At 42.3% G+C, this 20821-nt stretch overlaps 1 protein-coding gene across 1 annotated transcript in view; it reads right to left on the bottom strand.

The window, feature by feature from the left end:
- Positions 1–20821, bottom strand: part of LOC8077000 (midasin) — a 41864-nt gene that overhangs the window by 5377 nt on the left and 15666 nt on the right. The window contains exons 22-57 of the mRNA XM_021447921.1: positions 19234–20775; positions 18971–19157; positions 18815–18880; positions 18445–18527; positions 18128–18364; positions 17386–17521; positions 17225–17310; positions 17062–17138; positions 16753–16894; positions 16594–16683; positions 10510–10636; positions 9985–10139; positions 9591–9698; positions 7945–8097; positions 7643–7822; positions 7158–7358; positions 6937–7038; positions 6630–6854; positions 6429–6551; positions 5257–5338; positions 5056–5186; positions 4817–4981; positions 4648–4723; positions 4278–4390; positions 4124–4200; positions 3938–4051; positions 3735–3803; positions 3494–3653; positions 2639–2766; positions 2455–2552; positions 2125–2348; positions 1702–1941; positions 1493–1619; positions 1352–1419; positions 1066–1221; positions 10–348 (exon numbers count right to left, since the gene is read on the bottom strand). Of these exons, the coding sequence (XP_021303596.1) occupies positions 10–348; positions 1066–1221; positions 1352–1419; positions 1493–1619; positions 1702–1941; positions 2125–2348; positions 2455–2552; positions 2639–2766; positions 3494–3653; positions 3735–3803; positions 3938–4051; positions 4124–4200; positions 4278–4390; positions 4648–4723; positions 4817–4981; positions 5056–5186; positions 5257–5338; positions 6429–6551; positions 6630–6854; positions 6937–7038; positions 7158–7358; positions 7643–7822; positions 7945–8097; positions 9591–9698; positions 9985–10139; positions 10510–10636; positions 16594–16683; positions 16753–16894; positions 17062–17138; positions 17225–17310; positions 17386–17521; positions 18128–18364; positions 18445–18527; positions 18815–18880; positions 18971–19157; positions 19234–20775 (6387 nt within the window). The remainder of the gene's footprint in view (positions 1–9; positions 349–1065; positions 1222–1351; positions 1420–1492; positions 1620–1701; positions 1942–2124; positions 2349–2454; positions 2553–2638; positions 2767–3493; positions 3654–3734; positions 3804–3937; positions 4052–4123; positions 4201–4277; positions 4391–4647; positions 4724–4816; positions 4982–5055; positions 5187–5256; positions 5339–6428; positions 6552–6629; positions 6855–6936; positions 7039–7157; positions 7359–7642; positions 7823–7944; positions 8098–9590; positions 9699–9984; positions 10140–10509; positions 10637–16593; positions 16684–16752; positions 16895–17061; positions 17139–17224; positions 17311–17385; positions 17522–18127; positions 18365–18444; positions 18528–18814; positions 18881–18970; positions 19158–19233; positions 20776–20821) is intronic.

Here is a 20821-nt window from a genome sequence, read left to right as displayed (position 1 = left end):
AGCACAAACCTTCTCCAGCAATTCTTCCAAACGCGAGATAAGAACTTTCTTAACAGATCCCACTGAAAGATCCTGGTGGCATTGAACCTGCATGTCTTCTCTCAATGAATCTATAAGCTGGCAATTATCAGCAAAAAGTTGCTCCATCTCTGTCGTTGCAAGAGGCATACTATTATATGCATCTGCAAATATATTATTGGATCCAAGCAAGTATTCATCCAACAACGAATCTATATGCTGGCAATTATCAGAAAAAAGTCGCTCCGTCTCTGTTGCAGCATGAGGCATACTCTTATATGCACCAGAAAATATATTATTGCATCCAAGCAAGCATTCATCTAACAACTCCTGCAAAAAACAAAAAAGATAGAAAGAGTTACAAGGCACATATCATTATATAACTGAGTGCACTACTTGTAACATGTCCCTTAAGCTCAGAACCCCAAAGGAACCTCACACTGGCTTCAACTTATTTTGAACTTATCTTGGGGGTAAGATTTATTGAATGAAACAAAAAATCTAAGACCCCCGTTTGATCTTGGTTCTGTTGGCACAGAAACCCTGCACCAAGGTGAGCAGCACCTGCTCTCCTCCGCTCTCCCTCTCCCCTGCTCCAAGGTAGAAGAGCCCTGAGCTACTTCAGCACACACACAGCACACACACAGTTTCAGACTTGAACTGAAACTGCAAACACTGAATATGTGGCAATGAACTGCCTCTTCCATTGCATTGGGCTGGTTTATATACACCAATACATGTACCATCTAAGGTACAGTTCTACCTACTACATACTCCTAGGGTACAAGACTGAAATCAGCCAACAACTACTCTAGTACCAGCCATACAGCTGGTGTACTTCTACTAGTACACAGTATGGCCTATTGCCTTATACTCTACAGGACCAAGGACTTGGACAGCCATGACATGAGCTGATCCAACTACAATCCCTTTGTCTTGGACAGGAAGAAGAGAGAAAGGGGGCAGCAGATTATGTCTTACAGGTTCGCTACAATCCATAAGCTAAAGAGGTCACCCCTGTAAGGCAATAGAAACGATTAAGTTTACCTTAGATTCAGAAAATTTCAAGATGAACTTTCCAAGAAGAGATGAGATCTCTGCAACTTCTATGAAGTTGTTACAAGAGTTATAATGGCAATCCTTGAAGCTTCTGAGCAATAAGTTGGAGTCTGTTGTCATAGTGAGTACAGTATCAAACAATTTCTACATTTAAAATATAGCAAATGATATGTTAGCCACCGTGCTGTCAAAAAATGTGCATAAACACTAGCACAAGACACATAAAAATTGTAAAATCCATAATAAGATTAAAAAACTTAAGCAGAAACTCTACCTTTTGCTGCCACATGGAACTCAGCAGCATAGTTTGGCTTGATGATAGAGATTTACTCTTTCCTATTCCTATAAAGGATAACAGTGAGTTTGCAAATTGATTTTCAAGCCCTAAAAGGAAAAGGCACAAGTTGAGAAGTACCTCCAGAACCTAATAAGAAAATAGCATGCCGGAATTGCTGCAGCTGATCAAATAGAGTATAAGCAAGATGCCGTTGTTCAGACAACACAGTCAACAGATGGCTCATAAAGGACGTGGCCTTGTTAACCTGTAGGTTGCTCAAAGCATAAATACAAAACTGATACATGCTGATCTATATCACCAGATACTAAAAATTACTAGGAACTGACCTCTTCTAAACCTAGATCTTTGTTAAATTTCAAAGAAACCTGTCGAAGTTGTTGCATCATTGCCAAACATTTGAAGTATTGCTGATTTGCATGCTTCCAGTTATCTGTGCTCAATAGTGTGGAATGATTGATGCTAACACCTTCCAGCTTTTTCTGCGAGTTCACTTGCTGTAGTAAATGTACAGAATCATATGACTGCTCCAAGAACAATGGACTTGGTGCAGCCAGCTCATCTCCCCACTGGAAGTAAGAGAGAGAAAAATTGTATAAAAAACTCTTTTCTTTTGGCCAATGGAGTGAAGGAACGTCAAGGGTTTCACCGTTTCAGTCACAGTATATTTTGTTTGATCTCACATTACAGAATTATTATTATACAGCTATAAAAACAGGGAAAGAGGTTATCTTGTTTTAGCATTAAAGTACCTCATGACCCATTGGCCTGTGCTTTGATAGTCCACATTCCTCAAGAGTTTTGAACAGATTGGATAGAGCTGTTTTCTTCTGATTCTTTTTCCCATGCTTCACTGTACTAGCAAAATTAGCTGCCCCACAGATTCTCTCAAGTGAGACCCAAAATAACTGCAATCTGTCATTGAGCTCAATTTCATTCTGCCGGTGCTTCACATTGTGTACAATATCTGCATATTCTGCCCCCCAAAAAAAATGTTAGTAACAAACACACTAGAGGGAAAAGAAAGATGGAATCGGTTTTTCTTTTCTTTTTTTGTGTGTTGATGGTGGGGAGATAGAGACCTTTGGCACTAGGAACTCCAACGATACTAGCGTTTGATTGCTGCAATGTTTGTAATGATAAAGAAGTCTCACTTGCCCACTTGTGGTACCACAAAAACCTGCAAGAAAGAGCAAAACAAACATAAAATTTGTTGTGATAATTAAGGAATTAATAGTACAAATATGATCAGCATTACAGGGCCACCTTTTGTTAAATTTTTCGGTGTCAACAGGAAGCTGTGATTCAGGACTCTGAGGATCAAGCCAGCTTGGAACCTTCCTTGCTGTGGCTTCTTCATTCAGTAGACTGATGACAGGACTTGTCAAAATATTCTGTCCAAAATGGAAATAGCATGTCAACTGTGTTACCAAAAATATTCCGGCCATTTTAGGTCGTGCGCAGTCAACAATACCAAAGTTTGGTTACAAACTAAATTTTATGTATTGTATTTGGATAGTTTTTGAAAATGATACCACCAGATTTTCATAGAAGTAATCATTTTTCATAAAAGTAATACTTTAATCATAAATATATTAAAACATAAGGTACTAGCCAAAGTTGTTTTTGAGACCGTGGCTGATCCAAAACTCCACCAATATTATTTGTGACAGGAGGGAGTAGCTCAATAGCAATGATGTTATTACAACAAATAATACAGAACCGTGCAGTTGGTCAGTTGGTAGAGCCCTATTATAAAGACAAAACTTGTTTTTGAGACCGCGGCTGATCCAAAACTTCACCAATATTACTTGTGACAGGAGGGAATAGCTCAATGACAATGATGTTATTACAACAAAGAATACAGAACCGTGCAGTTGCTCAGTTGGTAGAGCCCTATTCTAAAGACAACCAGTAGGGTATCTTCTTCCCATAGTCAAGTTTATGTTTACAGCAAAAATAATAGCTTTGGAGCCAAAGCATTGCTAATCATAAAGAGATCAACCAATAAACACAATAACAATAACAATAACAATAATAATAAATACATTGAACTATTGCAGAAACTTAAAAAAAATACTTTCATAATGAACTTAAACACATCAAGTAATCAGTACATACATTGAACTGTTGCAGAAGCTTAAAAATCTTCTGCCTAGTCCTTTTAAAATTTTCAATAGAAGCACTACTATATGGTGCTTGCTCCCAGCTGTAAAGCTTGACGCGATCTTTCAATTCCTTCTCAATGTTTTTTCTACCATCTTCAATTTTCTCATGAACACTTGAGGTTGGAAATTTTGTCAGAACCAACCATGGCCAAAAGAAACAGAAATACTTTCACATAGATTGAAGGGTGACTTACAGTGACAAAAACTGCATGTAGTAGCCAAACACATTGTACAGAATATTCTGGATTTTCTTCACCGCAGTACTGTCGAGTGGACAAATGAAAAAAAAAATCAGGATAAAGAAAATTAATTACAGTGGGAACAGCAAAATAATTTCAACAGCTATACTGAAATAACTTAAACAAAGCAAACAGTACTGATCAAGTCTTGATCTCACCTTGAATAACTACCCATGCTAGCACCAGCTGAAATCTCGCCATGGAAGGCAAAGAGAATATGCAAGCGTCTCTTGTATTCTCCAAGACTCGATGTTTGAACAAATTCCTCAACACTGAATTTGTAGACCATTTTTGTATTAGAAAAAATATATGTTTCTAGGAAGGGAGAGATAAATATGCATTACCTTCTGATAATAGACGAATCCTCGTCCATTAGAATACCAGAAGTCTGAGTAAGTAATGCTCGCAATGGAAACCACAGCTGCACAAGTATATTCCGTTAAACCAAAAAAATCAAGCAATAAAATTTAAATAAGCTTGACAGCAATATAACCACACCTTTACAGCATTCATCTCATACTTTGCCTGGACCTCCTCCAGCAGTATAGGCCAACAATCTAACTCGAGCCTTTGCCATGAATACACAAGCAAGAATATTGATGCAAGATGATCTGCAGGGAAAAGGAGATTAAAACAATACAATACAGCTATGATTTGCCAGAAACATATTGTTATGACACAATGTGCCGGTAAAATTGAAAAAACAAATATGGTAATTTAACCAATTGTAGATGAAGATGAGAGAATAAAAAAGTTTTGAAAATACAGTACATAATCCATTTTTGAGGAAAACTACAGTATGAACTGAAATATAGGCATTATTAACATCAGAAAATGTGCACAAAGATTTGTCAGGGTTTAGCTTTACCTTTTAGAAAGAACTTGGAGTCATTTTCCTGCAATGTTTGAGCTTTCCCAGCCAGCAGTTGCAATCCAAGTAAGACCTTAACAATAAAAAATATAACAAGAAAAAGAAAAGGACAAATCAGTAATTAAAAGCAAGTTAATACTACACAAACAACCATTGAATAACAGACCTTCGGAATTGGCGTGCTCAAGGGCATCGCTAAAAGGGAAGTAATTAGATCCAATATTTTCAAGAGACCAGGGTGATCAGGCCATTCATCCAAATAGTTATTAACTCTCTCCTGAAGTGTAGTTAGTGACTCCACCATCTTGAACAATACAGGAGGATTTGGATCCTGCAATAAGCAAAGTTACTAAATACATGAAAAGAAACCAATGGACATCAAGGTACAATCTAAAAATGTCATACCTTGTAAGCATTATAACCATTGCAATCTTGAGATGTTTTTGCACAAGATCGTTGGTATTCCAGACAAACACGAAATAGGTGCTCAGGCATAAGCTTCTCATCAAACATAGAACATGTTAATTCCGGGAGATCTGAAAAATAATAACACAGAGCCAATGTTATACATACAGCACTGTTTGAAATGGAAGCAATAAAATTTACCTTTAAGTATTCTTGTTCCCAGCTCATATGATTCTATGAAGGACTGGATTTTCTGTGCATCACTAACTTGGCATTTGCGGGGCTGAAAGAAATTCAACAGGAAATTATCAATTAGCTATGAAATTGTACACAATGACAGATAATATGGTATTTACAATCGAGTAAAATATATAGCAGTCCCTAAACTTGTCCCGGTGTGTCAGCCAGGTCCCTGAACTCTTAAAATGTGTGTGTGTGTGTGTGTGTGTGTGTGTGAAGCCATGGAGCTCTTGCTGAATATTTGAAGATCTGGGAGTTAATAATGGAAGTCCAGCTTCAGCCTCTATCAGTTGGGTCGGGTCATGGTTCGATGTGAAAGGCACATTTGTTTCTGGAACGAGTTTGTAAGAGTGTGTGTTTGTGTGAACGTGGTGGCTGTGCTGTAATTTATTTGGTTTCTCCTCCTCTCCTCCTTAATACATTTAACACAGCTCTCCCACGTATTCTACAAAAAAAAGGTCCCCAAACTTCTCTTTCTGTGTCATCCAGGCCCCTGAATTGCCATATTGTGTCATTTAGATCCAAATAGACCCGATCCACTCCAAGTCACAACTTATTACTGACCTGGGGCAAGAACCTATTCCGCTTAAGAAGCACTAGCTTTGACCTTGCCGCCACCACTACTGATGACATCATGACCTCTGATGTGGAGGATGATGAAGGCATAAGTGTAGGGATGGCGAGTTGGCGACAGTGATGTGACACCACACTAGATTGGAACATGAAGAGAGGGGGAAAGCATGGAGATGGAACTAGAAGAGAGAGGAAGAGCATGTAGATGGAGCGCTAGAGACCGATATGTGAGCAATGTTGGAGCTCATTTGGACCTAGATGACAAACCTTGACAAGTTTGATAACCTAAAAATGAAATTTTGAGAGTTCTAGACCTGGATGACACCTTAAGACAAGTTCAGGTACCCAACAGAGTGATACTACGAGACAAGTTTAAGGACCACCCATGCATTTTACTCTTTATTACTATTTATTCTCGCCCTATTTACTACATGCAAAAGAAACAGAAATGCAATGCATAAAATGCATCAGATCACTATCTGAACATCCAGAAAAAAGAATGCACAACTAGTATATCAGATAAATTATTCCAGTTATTTCATTATATAATTATATTATACCTTCTCAAAAAGATCTGGCGAACCAAACAATTGGTCATGTATGGTCACAATACATTTTAGAGCAGACTCCGGTATCAGATCCCAAGTATCTTCAACAATACCATTATCCTCATCAATTCTTTCCTGAAATAAATAGGAATGTTACATCAATATGCAACGTGAAATTTAGACGTCCATAAAGAACTAACATAGGGGCAATACCGTAATTTTTAAAAAATCATGCTCTAGTTTTTCTTCATTATCTACAACACTGCCTTCTGATTCCATATCTCCAAGTAACAGCACATCTTCTTTAAAGATGTCTTCTATACTGATTATTCGCGATTTGAACTTATAGTACTGAGAATCATCGCTTTCTTTAGCCTTCAAACGATGTTTCATGTTGAACCACATGCTTGTAAAATGATCAAAGGTATCCTTCAATGACTGGAAAGAGAAACTGGTAAGAGATATCACTTGGTTTATCTTATGAGTATAAAGCGTATGACATGGATATGAAAATGCATACCACATAAGATGACTTATCCATGACAAGGGAAGAACTGACACAATCAGCTGTTCTTACTAAAGAAATATGATGTACTGAAACAAGCATTTCAGACTGGGACTTCTGCAATTAGTACACAAAACATTGCTGAAAGCCAGCTCCAGAGAAATAAATCCATATATATAATTATAATTAAAGAAGCTAATGACATTGAATAAGCAACTAGAAATAGATGCACTAACCACTTTGTCAGTCACTTTACCAACATTCAACTGACTTGACACAGCAGCAAGCTTCTTCAACATATCTAAAGCTCCAGAACCACCGTATAGGGTTCCTAGTTGATTAGTAATTGTATAATTTGTAAGATCATCAGTTGTGTCAGTTACAACCCTTTTGGTAAAAGATCCAGAGGGAAACTGCATAAAAGCATAAATTGCTCCCTACATAAAGGAAATGGCAACAAAAGAAATATTAGCATCATAAAGTCAATGAGAGCTCGTCACTAGCCAAGGGCATTATATTGCTTCCTTGCAAAATTTACGAACAAATGAAGTAAAACGGATAGCATCGAATTAATACATAACTATGACAATTTATCAAATTCAACCTACTATTACCTATACCTATAAACCTATACCAGAGTCCACAGTCAAATAAGCATATATCTAGAAATTGATGATGGTAACTAATGGAAGAAAATATAGCTGCAAAACTAGACACATACAAGAACTCTATTAATATCCTCTTCTTTAATCTTCTTCAAATACTCCCTCTGAAGAGAACCAGACAGAGCAATTGCTAAGCCAAGTTTCATTTCATATACAGCAACTTGAATTGGCTGGATCAAATCAACATATTCCCTATAATCTTCTGTCAGCCTCTTGATAAAGTTCATGGATGTTATCTGCCACAAGATGATTGCAAAGCTAATCAATATAGCTGCAGTTACCAGCAGTAAAAGAAGAATAAATAGGCCAATAGGCTCTCAGCAAGAAGACACAGAAAATCAGTACCAAAAAATCACACCTGCCAATTGCAGACTCTGTCAACCTCTAGTTGCCCAAGTCCTTCGCAATTTAAGTTAGCTAACAAGTCCTTGCACTCAGACAGGCGGTCCTCAAACTCAACGCATGCAGCAATGAGACTCTTGTGCTTAGATTGTCGAGGACGAAATACGACCTGCAAAAAATGCACACAAGGTTAAGCCCACCAGTTCTCCATTCCATTACAAGCACAAAGAGACTGCATTAATCGAATATTGGCTGATGATCAATCATATGGTTCGGCACATTCTCTTAAGATAACCTCCAATTAACTAGACATACAAATATAACAAGTGTAACTATCGCCATCACCAAAACTATCCTGACCAAGCACAGAACCTAATACAACCGAAACTGTTCAGAGATGCAGATAAGTAGCGTCACACAAAAATAAATCTTAGGGTCTGAATGGTTGCTTGCATTGCATTTGATCTGCAGCATTAACGCTTCCGGAGGCCTGTGCTGATCTGCTTCTCAAGGAACTTACAGTGGCACTGGCACATTGATCAACCACGCCTTCTTGCTTTCACCAGCACTGGCGCTGGCGACAATGCCCGCTTGCCGCGCAACACCAAATCCAGAACCCCGTGGGATATAGCACAGCAGCCGTCCAGCAGTGGCACGGGGGATCGACCACTGGCAGCAACATCTCCAGGAACTCTGACTGTGGCGACAAACATGGGAAGCGAAGAGGCAAGGGCAAGCAAGCAGGCTGCAGCAGTTGGCCCAGGGTCTGGCCAGCCTGCCTACCCATGGACCAAGTCCATCCACATGTGGCCTGAGAACCGTTCGCCTCTGGCACCCTTCCTTGCCTGCCCCCCTGCTCTTCAAGTGGCCCCAGCCAGCATTCATGCACCAGCCGCAGGCCCTTGTGGCCAGCGCCAAGGGCCACTGGTCGGCGCCTCCCCATGGTGGGCATGCTGTCATGGGCTCAGCAAACAATGGTGTTCTCCTTGTGTTGAACAGATAGTCAGCTAGGCCCTTGGGTGCCTCCGGTATACAGTAGCCCGTTATGGTTTTCTATAAATTGATTGTTAGTCATATAATACTAGTAGGCAAGGATATCTTACAGTGCTCATACTTGCATAAACCAACCCTAGATCATCCTGTGTGAAACAGTCTCTAGCTGAGTTAATTCCCCGTGGGAGCGAATTTTCAGGCTCTGGGTAAAAAAATCCCCTTGTCCATCCCCGGTCATGGTTATTCTCACATGGGCTACGGTGCCGGTGTGTATAGGTGGGGCAGGGGTTCAGGGGTTTTCTCGACCTGCGTGAGGTCTTCTCCTTAATGCAATACTCACGGGGCTGTCTTACTCCCTGCATGTTGAGTTTTTCTATATGCACCTGTACTCTACAGCCCCAAGATCAATCTATTGTTTTCCCGTCCAATTCCATTGCTTTCACCAAATAAACAACAAAAATACCAGAAACTCACAACATGCAAAGAATTAATATCCGCTACCTCCGGTCAAATAAATTTGCCATTTTGTGACAAAGGAACCTAGCAGAAAACAAACAGTTTTTACCCTGTCTAGAACGTCATATTTAATTGACTGGATATTTTAAATATCAGAATGCACAAATGAACAGGAACCAATGGGAAATGGATGATGTATAATTGTAATAGGACCTTTGCTCGGGTGTCTTTCTCATCAATTTCCAGTGATTGCAATAACGTGTTGTCATGGCTATCTTCAGGGGAGCTAGAACCAGCTAATTCCTCACAATCATGGCGAACCTGTAACATCCAGCAGACATAAATTTGCCAGTCTTTTCCCTTTTCCTCGGAAGAGTTGGCTTTCTTTCGTAAAAAGATGAAAATCAATTTGATGATACATGCCACATATAGCTCAACTGATAATCGAAAAAACATAGCTCAATTGATGATACAAGCCGCGGTGCATCTAAGTAATGCATGCGTATTCAACAAAAATATTCTTCCTTGCATCTCATTATGTATATGGAACTGACAATTCGGAATAAGGATTTCAAGCCATGCACAAAGGTAACAAGAGATGTTTTACCTTTTCCTCAAGCTTCACCAGTGCAATTTTTTCCAAAATATTTGAATGCTTATATGTAGATTTAAATGTAGGATCTGGACTGTATGAGCTCAACAATAACCGGAAGCGTAACTCTCCAATACGCACCCAAGCAGCTCCAGTATGCAATAGAGAGTCTGCACGAAATGATGAAACTATCAGAGACAACAGAAAATGTAAGCAACAAAAATAGCATAAACCAGAACCTTCTGCATGGTGAGGGGAAACAAGTACAGAAGACTTGTAATAGGTGGTTCTTACATCTAAATCCAGTAATATCAAATCAGCAGAGTAGTGCATGACTGAATCATTTAACATAACCATATATTTGACCAAAAAGGCAATATTTTTTTGGTACTTTAAACGACAAATCAATCCTTTGTGGAATAGAAGTAAAAAAGAATTACCAGGAGTGTAGGATGATAACAAAAATATAATCATAAATTACAGAACTTTAGCGACATGAAATGACAAACCAATCCTGTGGAGTAAGATAAAAAGGAATACCACGGGAGTAGGATGAGTACAAGTCCATAAGCAAGGATTCTACGAGTTTATCTGACTTTGAGAGTGAAGCCAATACTCCATGGGTTGAGGATGATAACAGAGCACAAATGGTGTCCAGGTCTTCTTTCTGCATTGGAGAAGAGTGGGTCAAGAAAATGTGAAGCATCAGCAAAGGTAGCTGAACCAAATAAATTATAACATGAAAGAGTTAGTGCTATCTACAGAGATTTACTTTACTTGTCAGCAAAAATTGCACACAAACTAACAAGAAATTACAAAAGAAAAAGGGAATACCACATTTTTCATTGTACATCTAAACAATGCATTTAGAATGGAATGTATCGATCATAGACATGTATCGATCAAGTAGAGAACTCTTAATTTGATACCAGAACGAGGTAACCGAGGCTACACAGTACATCCGTGGCAGTGTGGTTTGACCCTTTTGTTGCAAATTACTTCTGTTTTAGCTCCCATACACTCAGCACATGCCAAGTATTAATTTACATGACTAATTACCTCAGTTTTAGCTCACATACTCTCAGTTCATTTACATGGTTAACCAATACTGAGTATGTTGAATTAACACTTCTACTAGTTGTTAGAGGTAACACAGATTTTGATTAGCCTTTAGGCAACTGACCCCAGGCGTCTCCTTCATATATATAGAGAAAGACAGATATTGCATTGATTACAAACAGCTCACTAGAGCTTTAACTAGACAGAATAGCTGCCTGGGTACCCGCACAACTCTTGGGCTACCCAAGGCCTTTAATGACAGAAATTTAACTAGCTCAGTTATCTAAGAAATGCTTAGGAAGCAGGGCTTATTAACTACATTTCTCCCCCTAAGGCCTGCTTCAATTAATCTTGATCTCCTTGATCCCAATCCTGCTCCTCATCTCTTCCAGCTTGGTTTTGCCCAAAGCTTTAGTCAGTATATCAGCGAGCTGATCTGCAGTGGGAATGAACTCTGTCTTGATGCTACCATCCTCCACACAATCTCTGATGAAATGATGCTTGATTCTAATATGCTTGCTCCTGTCATGGAAAACAGGATTCTTTGCCAAAGCCAGAGCAGACTTATTGTCTACTCTGAGTTCCACCACTTCAACTTTTCTTCCCAACAAATCTGCAAACAGTCTTGACAACCACAAAGCTTGGGTTGCAGCAGTTGTCATCGCCACATATTCAGCCTCACAGCTAGACAGAGCAACAACTCTCTGTTTGACAGACTGCCAGCTGACCAGGCTGGTTCCAAGGAAGAACAAACATCCAGTTGTGCTTTTGCTTGAATCAACATCTCCAGCCAAATCTGAATCACTGTAACCCACAAACCTTGCTTTGCCTGTTGATCTGGTGTAGCAAAGCCCATGATCTAGAGTACCAGCCAGGTATCTCAAGATCCTCTTCACAGCCTGAAGATGTTCAGTTGTTGGCTTCTCCAGAAATCTGCTAACATACCCTACAGCAAAAGCCAAATCTGGTCTGGTCTGCACTAGGTATCTCAAACTGCCAACCAGTCTTCTGTACTGAGTTGGATTTACTTCTTTTGCTGTGCTTTCCTTGCTCAATTTCAGCCTTTCTTCCATGGGTGTGGTGGCTGGATTACAACCTGCCATACCACCAAGCTCAAGTATCTTCTTAGCATAATGGGTTTGCTTCAGAGTGATGTTCCCTTCTGATTGTCTCACCTCAACTCCCAGATAGAAGGACAGAAGACCCAAATCACTCATTTCAAAGGTTTGCTTCATCTTTGCCTTGAAAGCTTCAATCTTCTGCTGATTGGCTCCTGTGATGATCAAATCATCAACATAGACTCCAATTACCAGTAAGGAGTCACCTGATCCCTTTCTGTACATAGCAGCTTCATACACATTCTGCTCAAAACCCATCTGCTTGAGAGTCAAGTCAAGCTTGGCATTCCATGCCCGAGGAGCCTGTCTCAGGCCATACAGAGCCTTGTGCAGTCTGTACACTTTCTTCTCTTCTCCTGTTACAGCAAAACCTGGAGGCTGTGTAACATAAACCTCCTCCTGGAGTTCTCCATTCAAAAATGCAGACTTCACATCCATGTGATGTACTGCCCATCCCTCTTGTGCTGCTAAGGCAAGCAAAACACGCACTGATTCCATCCTTGCAACCGGTGCAAAAGCATCTTCATAGTCAACTCCTTCCTGCTGCACAAAACCACGGGCCACAAGTCTTGCCTTGTGCCTAATTACAGCTCCATGTTCATCTTTCTTCAGCTTAAACACCCATTTTAGTGAAATGGGACGGTGACCAGGACGGGGAGAAACAAGTTCCCAAGTCCCATTCCGCTCTACTGATCTCAGCTCCTCCTTCATCGCTGCTTGCCAATCTGGATCATCTTTGGCTTCTTCATAGCTTGTAGGCTCACCAGAATGGGTGAGATTCAGTTCTGCAAACAGCCGCTGCGCTGGCGGAGGGGTTGGCTGATTACCAATAATGTCATGAATCTTCCGATAGCGGAGTTCTTCATCGTCATGGTAGGCATCCACCCTTTCTTCATCATCTTCCAAGGGGGTCACATGCTCAACCTGAGGACTTGCTGGAACTGGTGTAGGTGTTCTGGGTGACGCAGGCACCTCTGCCTCCGCTGCGGGCTCCTCTGCTTCTGCTGCAGGCTCTCCTGCATCCACCGGAGAGAAACCAGGCGATGCAGGATGTGGCGGAGGAGATAGTAAAGGCGACGCTGAACTTCCTGCTTCAGGGAGTTCCTCCGCCCATGGGAATTCAACAGAAAACTCGCTGCCCGCTGCTTCTGGTGTGCCTGCTGCTGGTGATGCCCAGTCCCAGCCGCGGCCTTCGTCAAACACCACATCACGGCTGACACGCACGCGCTGGGACACTGGATCATAGATACGGTATGCCTTGGCCCCTTCCGCATACCCGATAAACACGCCAGCCTCTCCGCGGTCATCGAGCTTGCGAAGCTGAGTAAGCCGCCGGGTATAAGCCACACAGCCAAAGACCTTGAGGTGGCCGACTGTTGGTGCCCGACCATGCCACGCTTCATAAGGAGTGACATTCTTCAGCGCCTTCGTCGGGGATCGATTCAGGATGTGTACAGCCGTCATCACAGCCTCCCCCCAAAACCGAGAGGGCATCTGGCGTTGCTTGAGCAGAGCTCGTGCCATGGCCACCACTGTTTGGTTCCTGCGCTCAACAACACCGTTCTGTTGCGGTGAATAAGGGGCACTGAAATGCCGTTTAATACCTTCATCAGCGCAGTATGCAGTAAACTCTGCGACGGTGAATTCACCGCCATTGTCGGTGCGCAGGACCTTCAACTTGCGCCCGCTTTCCACCTCTGCTGCCACCTTAACCTTCTTGATTGCTTCTGTTGCTGCGTCCTTGGATGGCAGCAGCACAGCCCACATAAAGCGGGTGGCGTCATCGACAAGCAGCAAGATATAGCGGTTGCCCGCCGGTGTCGCTGGCGTGACCGGACCGCACAAGTCACCGTGCACCAGCTCAAGCTGATTCTGGGCACGGTATGCTGCTGCAGCCGGAAAGGAACGCCGCCTCTGCTTGGTGGTAACGCAGGTGTCACACACCTGCTCAACATGGTCGACCACCGGCATTCCGCGCGCCATCTCCTCCTTGCTGAGTCGCCGGAGTGCATCGAAGTGCAGATGGCCGAAACGCTCATGCCACTGCCACGCCTCTTCATCCTTGCGTGCCGCGAGACAGACAGGTTGTGCAGCCTCAAGATGCAGAATATACAACCTATTCTTCCCTCTGCGTACCTTGGCGAGCAGACGGCGACTCTTGTCCCAAATGCGAAGCACGCCATCATCAATCTCAACCTTGGACCCTCCTTCATCAAGCTGTCCCAGACTTATGATAGAGTTCTTCAGCGCCGGAATGAAATAGACGCCATGAAGAACCCTCTGCTCACCGGTCTTGGCTTGGAAAACAATAGACCCGACGCCCTTGATCTCAACCTTCGACGCATCCCCGAACCGGACCGTTCCTCGAACGCCAGTGTTCAGATCAGCAAAGAGCTCTTGGCGCCCGGTCATGTGATGCGTCGCGCCGGAGTCCAGGTACCAGCCGCTGTCCACCTCTTCTTCGTCCACGCCGAGGTAGGCACGAGCGCGTGGCTCAGAGAGCTCGACGTGCTGCGCCGTGTAGCTGTGCACCAGCGTGCTCTGTTCCAGGCTGATGAAGCCATGTGCCAGAAACAGAGCACCATCTTCATCGCACTCAGCGTACTGGGCGCGCGCCTCATGCCTTCCTTGGTTCCCACCACGCTGCCCAGCCTGATTTCCGCCGCCACGACCTCCACCACGGTTGCCACCACCGCGGCCAGCACGGTTTCCCCCTCCACCGCCGCGCTCTGCATCTTCACGGCGCGGCTGGGGACACTCACGTGCCCAGTGGCCTTCCTGGTTGCAGTTGAGGCAGGTGTTGGGGCCAACACGGCCAGCGCCTTTACCTTCTCCACGTCCGCCACCACGGCCAGCACCTCTGCCTCGTCCGCGTCCACCACCACGGCCGCGTCCGCCGCCACCGCCATGCTGGTTCTTGAAACCAGAACCGCCAGCTTCTTCTGCGCCTTGCTTCTCCTTCTTCAAACGCGCACGCCACTGCTCCTCGGTGTACAGCAGCTTGCCGTTGATGGACACCGGCTCTGTCACAGCTTGCGCTTCACGTTCATCCACCGCCTTGAGCCTTCCTGTCACCTCCTCAAGCGAGAGCGCCTCGAAATCGAGGAACTGCTCGATGGCGACGACAATCTGCGCGTACTTGGCAGGCACCGTGCGCAGAAACTTCTCCACAACACGCTTCTCGTTGATGTCCCTGTCACCATGAAGAACAAGCTGCTGGTGCAGAGTTGACAGCCGCAGGGCAAAATCCTCCACCGGCTCGCCAGGCTTGACATCCATGTTCTCCCACTCCCGACGCAGCCGCTGCAACGTCGCTCGGCGGACCCTGTCCACACCGATTCGAGTCGCAGCGATGGCATCCCATGCCTCCTTTGCTGTCGCCTTGTCAAGGAGCGGGAGCCCCAACTCCTTGGGCACAGACGCGACAATCACCTCCAAGGCTCGCCTGTCGTCGCGGTACTGCACTGGGCCTCCTTCGACAGCTTCCCAGAGATCGCGCGCCTGCATTCTGAGCTTCATCGTCTGGCTCCACTCATAGTAATTTGTCTTGTCCAGCATTGGCCATGATGTGCCGCTGCCGGAGTCGCGGTAAACCACCCTGCCTTGCGGTGATTCATAGCGGCCGCCGCCACGACGCCTTCTGTTACGCAGTGGTGACTGCGAACGGCGCCTGTCCCGCGATGGAGTCCTCTGGCTCCTCAAGTCCTCTTCCTCTTCCTCCTCTTCCTCCTCTTCTTCTCCCTTCTCAGCAGCAATTTCGGCCCGCAGCTCCTGCGCCGTCCTTGCTGCCGCCTCTGCAGCAGCCGCCGCCTGCTGTGCTGCCTGGACTGCCAGCGCTGCTGCTTCTTCTGCAGCCTTCAAACGCGCGGCCTTGAGCCTGGCAACACGCTCAGCAGAGGTCGACATGGGTGGAGGAGGTGAGGAGTTGGCCTCGTGGCTTTCTGGTGTCTAACCTAGCTCTGGTACCAAATGTTAGAGGTAACACAGATTTTGATTAGCCTTTAGGCAACTGACCCCAGGCGTCTCCTTCATATATATAGAGAAAGACAGATATTGCATTGATTACAAACAGCTCACTAGAGCTTTAACTAGACAGAATAGCTGCCTGGGTACCCGCACAACTCTTGGGCTACCCAAGGCCTTTAATGACAGAAATTTAACTAGCTCAGTTATCTAAGAAATGCTTAGGAAGCAGGGCTTATTAACTACACTAGTAAGCATTCAATAGATTACTTGGTAGTAGAAAGTATTTCCTCTGAAAACAGAAATACAAATATCAGAAAACTTAATAAACTTGAAAATCATCTATATACAGAGTTGTTGATAGTGATTCTATATTTCACGGACATACAAGTAGCATTTAAGAAAATATACATATTAACCCTTTGACATGTACATCAAAATATAGATATATTAACCCAATAACATCAGAGGATGATGCACAAACCTCTATAAAACGTCTGGATTGTTGGAAGAGTACAGAATCTAACTGGTTGTAGTCCTCTTCCTTGAAATACTTCTTATGGACAAATATAATCTGCAAGATTTCAGAATAGACAATTCAATAGGGAGCTTCAACACAAAATATAGATAAATTAACTCATACCTGCTTAAATAGGGAATCAGCAGCAAAGTGCAGACTAGAAATGAAGTTTCCCAAACACGAAACACCTTCCCACAGGTTTCTAGATGCAACTTTGAGCATTACACAATTCTTCAGATAATCCACCACACGTAAATCCGGCTGGCTGCAGAGAGACAAGAACATAAGTTTCTGGGATTGTCTTAACCAAAAGGCTTAAACATCATCAGGTCACTCAGTTTCCAGCAATAGACACTAAATGAGCAGTAGAGCATGCTCCATGCAGTAGCCATAAAAAGGAACACTCCATAAGAAATAAACATCTGGGCATACATAATAGTATTGATGGCGTCCATTTTTGTCAGGTGTGCCAGGTCACAGGAATCATCATGTGCGACTGAGAATAGACTCTGAAAATGAAGCACATCATATAAGGAAAGTATCATGGTTGTCTTAGTGTATATAACTATAAAATGTGAGGGTATTCAAGAGAGACCTTTGGGCTTCCAGAACAATAAGTCCACAAGGAAGAGTGATAGTTGTACCACATTTCAAGAATACAACTAGCAACTTTTAAATGCGCTGCAAAACATTCACATGTCTCGTATCAAGTTGTAATGGAACAAGCATTGTCAGAAAATACAGAGGTCTTTTTACCGTTATCAACTTTGGCCCAGTCATGACAAATCCACCAAATTATCTGATGTTGAATATAGTCCAGAGGAGATCTTGAAGATGAACCCAGTGAATAATCCATAGAATACTTCAGCAGATACTCAGAATTCACAAGAACCTGTCCGGTAACAGAAATTTTCAATCATTTTGGGAATATAGAACCTATAGTTTTCTTCAGCGATCATGATTCAGAATAAAAATGCATGCATGTAGATCGAATGAGTTTTCTCTTTTGATCTCAAATGTTTCTCATTGATCAGTATCTGCACTATATATTCTCTCTTATTCAGTATATTACCAATACTTACCATGATGAATAACCTGTTCACTTAACTCTAGCTAGTTTACACGACCTTGTTTACTCCAGTGCTAGACAAAATAACCATTTTCAAAAAGAGTACATGAAAATATGCATGCCACATCTTTGTTTTCCAGTCATTATATATAGTAGTAACATAATGATAGAAATTTTCTAACTCTGAAGGGCCAACACTTCCTCAAGTTATCTACTTGGAGCGAGCACACTACTTGTTTAACGCAGGCGGGCAGGCAGGTCGAACTCTAATTCTAGAAATAATCTATCCCAATTCTCTTTCTTGGTTTAGCAGCTCGTCCCAAACTAGTCTTTCTCAGTTTAGCACTCAAAATTATCAGGTCTTGCAGAAAATTCTGGAAACAAATAATAAACGAAGTTCAGAAACAAAGAAAATATTAACAAATAGACCTCGTGAGTTTCAGAAGAATCTCTTTGTGTGCACTTGCATAGCTGTTGAAGTAAAAGGGTATCCAAGTTTAAGCTCTTCAAGTTGAGCAAAGGAAGACTTGCTAGCCAGCCATTGAAACCATAAGTGTTACATAGAATCTCAGAGGACACTGAGCAACAGAACTTAAATTCAGGCACTGATGTCTTGGACAACAATCCAAGATTACCCCTTACAGAGTTAACCTTTCCTACAAGCCTCTACATGAACAAAATACAACGAAATTGTAAGGATGTTAGACAAAATAATGTCAGAAACATTACATGGGTACAAGAATAACCTTGTGAACTTCATCCAATTGGGGGCCAACAGTTAAAACATCTTCCTCGGTTTTCATTGTAGCAATACAAGCCATAGAGACACCTTGACACAAAGAGAAAAGGAATCAGAGTCTACAAGACATTCGTAAAGACAGTTAACAACAAAGGAATGATGAGGTAAGCACACCTAACATGGCACAATTAAATGAAATTCTAGAGGCATTCATAAAGACAGTTAACAACAAAGGAATGATGAGGTAAGCACACCTAACATGGCACAATTAAATGAAATTCTAGAGGCACTAAAGACAAAATTGCTATTTATGTTTCAAGATAAACCCCACAGGCAAAGAAAAAGCAGAACAAAAAAAGAAAATTGCATGTGGCTACCTTCCATTGCAAGGAGTCTAAGATCCTGATTGGCTGACAGCATAGCATCAGTCAGCTGTTTTCTATCTGCAAGCAATAGATAGCAATTATATTATAGATGGTGTGTTAGGCATGGCTATTAATTGAGCAATCGAAACACATGCTCAAAGAAAATACCATCAAGCTCTATATTCGAAAGATTCTTCCTTGGCCACACATCTGCTGTGAAGGACAAAAGTTCTTGTATTTTGTCAAATATCTCACTAGATGGTGGCAGATGAGGATGACCACCATAAACCCACAAAGTTGGTTTTCCATATTCAAAATTCAGATCATGTAGATTGTTGAGATTCACACTTTCCATCTGAACAAGATGTCATTTTGCTGTTACTTTGTATAATCACGAACAGAAGAAAAGAAATGGTCAGATGTTAACTTACCAAAAAGACGCCAACTTCAACTGGAAACTTTTCCTGCAACTTCAGTATTTCTTTCCTCAAAAGATTCCAAACAATAGGTAGCCCCTCGAACTGAGATGCAATCATCATTTTCCATATTGATCTGTGGTAATCAAGAAGACGAGAGTATATGTGCTGGCACTTCCAAGATTTTGCAATCTTTTTAAGTACCTCGCCCTCTAAGCATCTGAGGGACTTCAATGCTGGCAGCAAAGTACATTTCAGAACAGAAAGATCAGGACATTTTGTCTCAATTTGCCATTGCTGCAGCGTAAGCCGCAACAAGCCCAAAGCCTTAAAAGCACGACGCAACCGGTTCTGGCATGCTTTCAGGCTATCACAACCAGCCATATCAAGCAACTTCTTCGAAAGTAATGGAATATGCTGAGTAACAATATCAATATTGTGATCGGCAACTATTTTCCTGTAATATTCAAGGATACTATGCCAAATAGGATGCTCACTTTCTTGCTTCAGAATATACTCATAGCTCTCAAAAAAGTTGCAATAAGGCTGGACCAGACAGTTATACCATTTAAACCATATGCGATACAGTTCAAGATCGTTTTCAGTACATTGCTCCATTAACCAGTTTGCAGCAAAGAAAAGCATCTGATCAGCTAAGTATGAATTGAATGCCCCAGTTACACGATTTTTGACACTCTGACCAGTAACTGTAGGAAACTGTAATTCGCGTAAGCTTGTAGCAGGAAGAATAGATTGGTGGACGATACTAATATCACCCAACAACGATGAATTATCTTTCAAACTGCTTATCTGATAAGCAGCATATTGGGCACCCAATGACTGTAGAAACATGCAATTCCTCATGACGCAAGTTTCTTTTGAATACCAAATGAAATCCCTTAGTTTTTGCTCAATTGGCCAACCACCCGGCAAGGACAAAGATAATCCAGAATGCAAACCAGTTGAATAACCATCAAAAACAGTCAAAAACCTAAAGTTTCTTGCCAGAATTTCAGATCCATCAAAATTACTCAAAAATTTAATCTTTCCTTCCTCCACAATTCTAGATCCATTAACTTCACCCAAACATGGTAGATATGTGTGTTCCCAGCTCAAATGCAGGCTCCAAAGGAACTGATTTCCTTTAATAATCAGTTGTTGGAACAATTGAACCCAGCGTGTGATTTCAAGAAGGGTAATGTTTATACCAACACGTGAACCTTCAGCTTTTGCATGCATGTGTGCTTCACACATTGACGAGACCAGTTCCATTCTTGGTATTCCACAAGAGATTAAAAATCTTATCACATCCTTCCATTCACCATCCCCAGGCACATTGCTGCATCCTTCCAGATTCCAACTTTGGTCCATCAGAAAGATCTCCACTCCTCTGTTTCGCATAGCTCTTGAAACTTCGCCATAGTTTGAATTTACAGTCAAAAACATTTTGAACTTACGGTGGGCTTTGATAACTACAGGACTGCCATCAACAAGACCACACTCATTGACTACGATAGACCTTTCTTGCTCAACCAAGGAGTTTATCCTATCAAGTACCTAAATGAATTCACAAAAGGAAAAGGTAAAATTAGCAAAAGCAAGC

The sequence above is a fragment of the Sorghum bicolor genome, chromosome 9, assembly GCF_000003195.3.
Source record: "Sorghum bicolor cultivar BTx623 chromosome 9, Sorghum_bicolor_NCBIv3, whole genome shotgun sequence".
NCBI lineage: Eukaryota > Viridiplantae > Streptophyta > Magnoliopsida > Poales > Poaceae > Sorghum > Sorghum bicolor.
The sequence above is the reverse complement of the archived record's forward strand: the minus strand, read 5'-3'. Positions and strand labels throughout refer to the sequence as shown.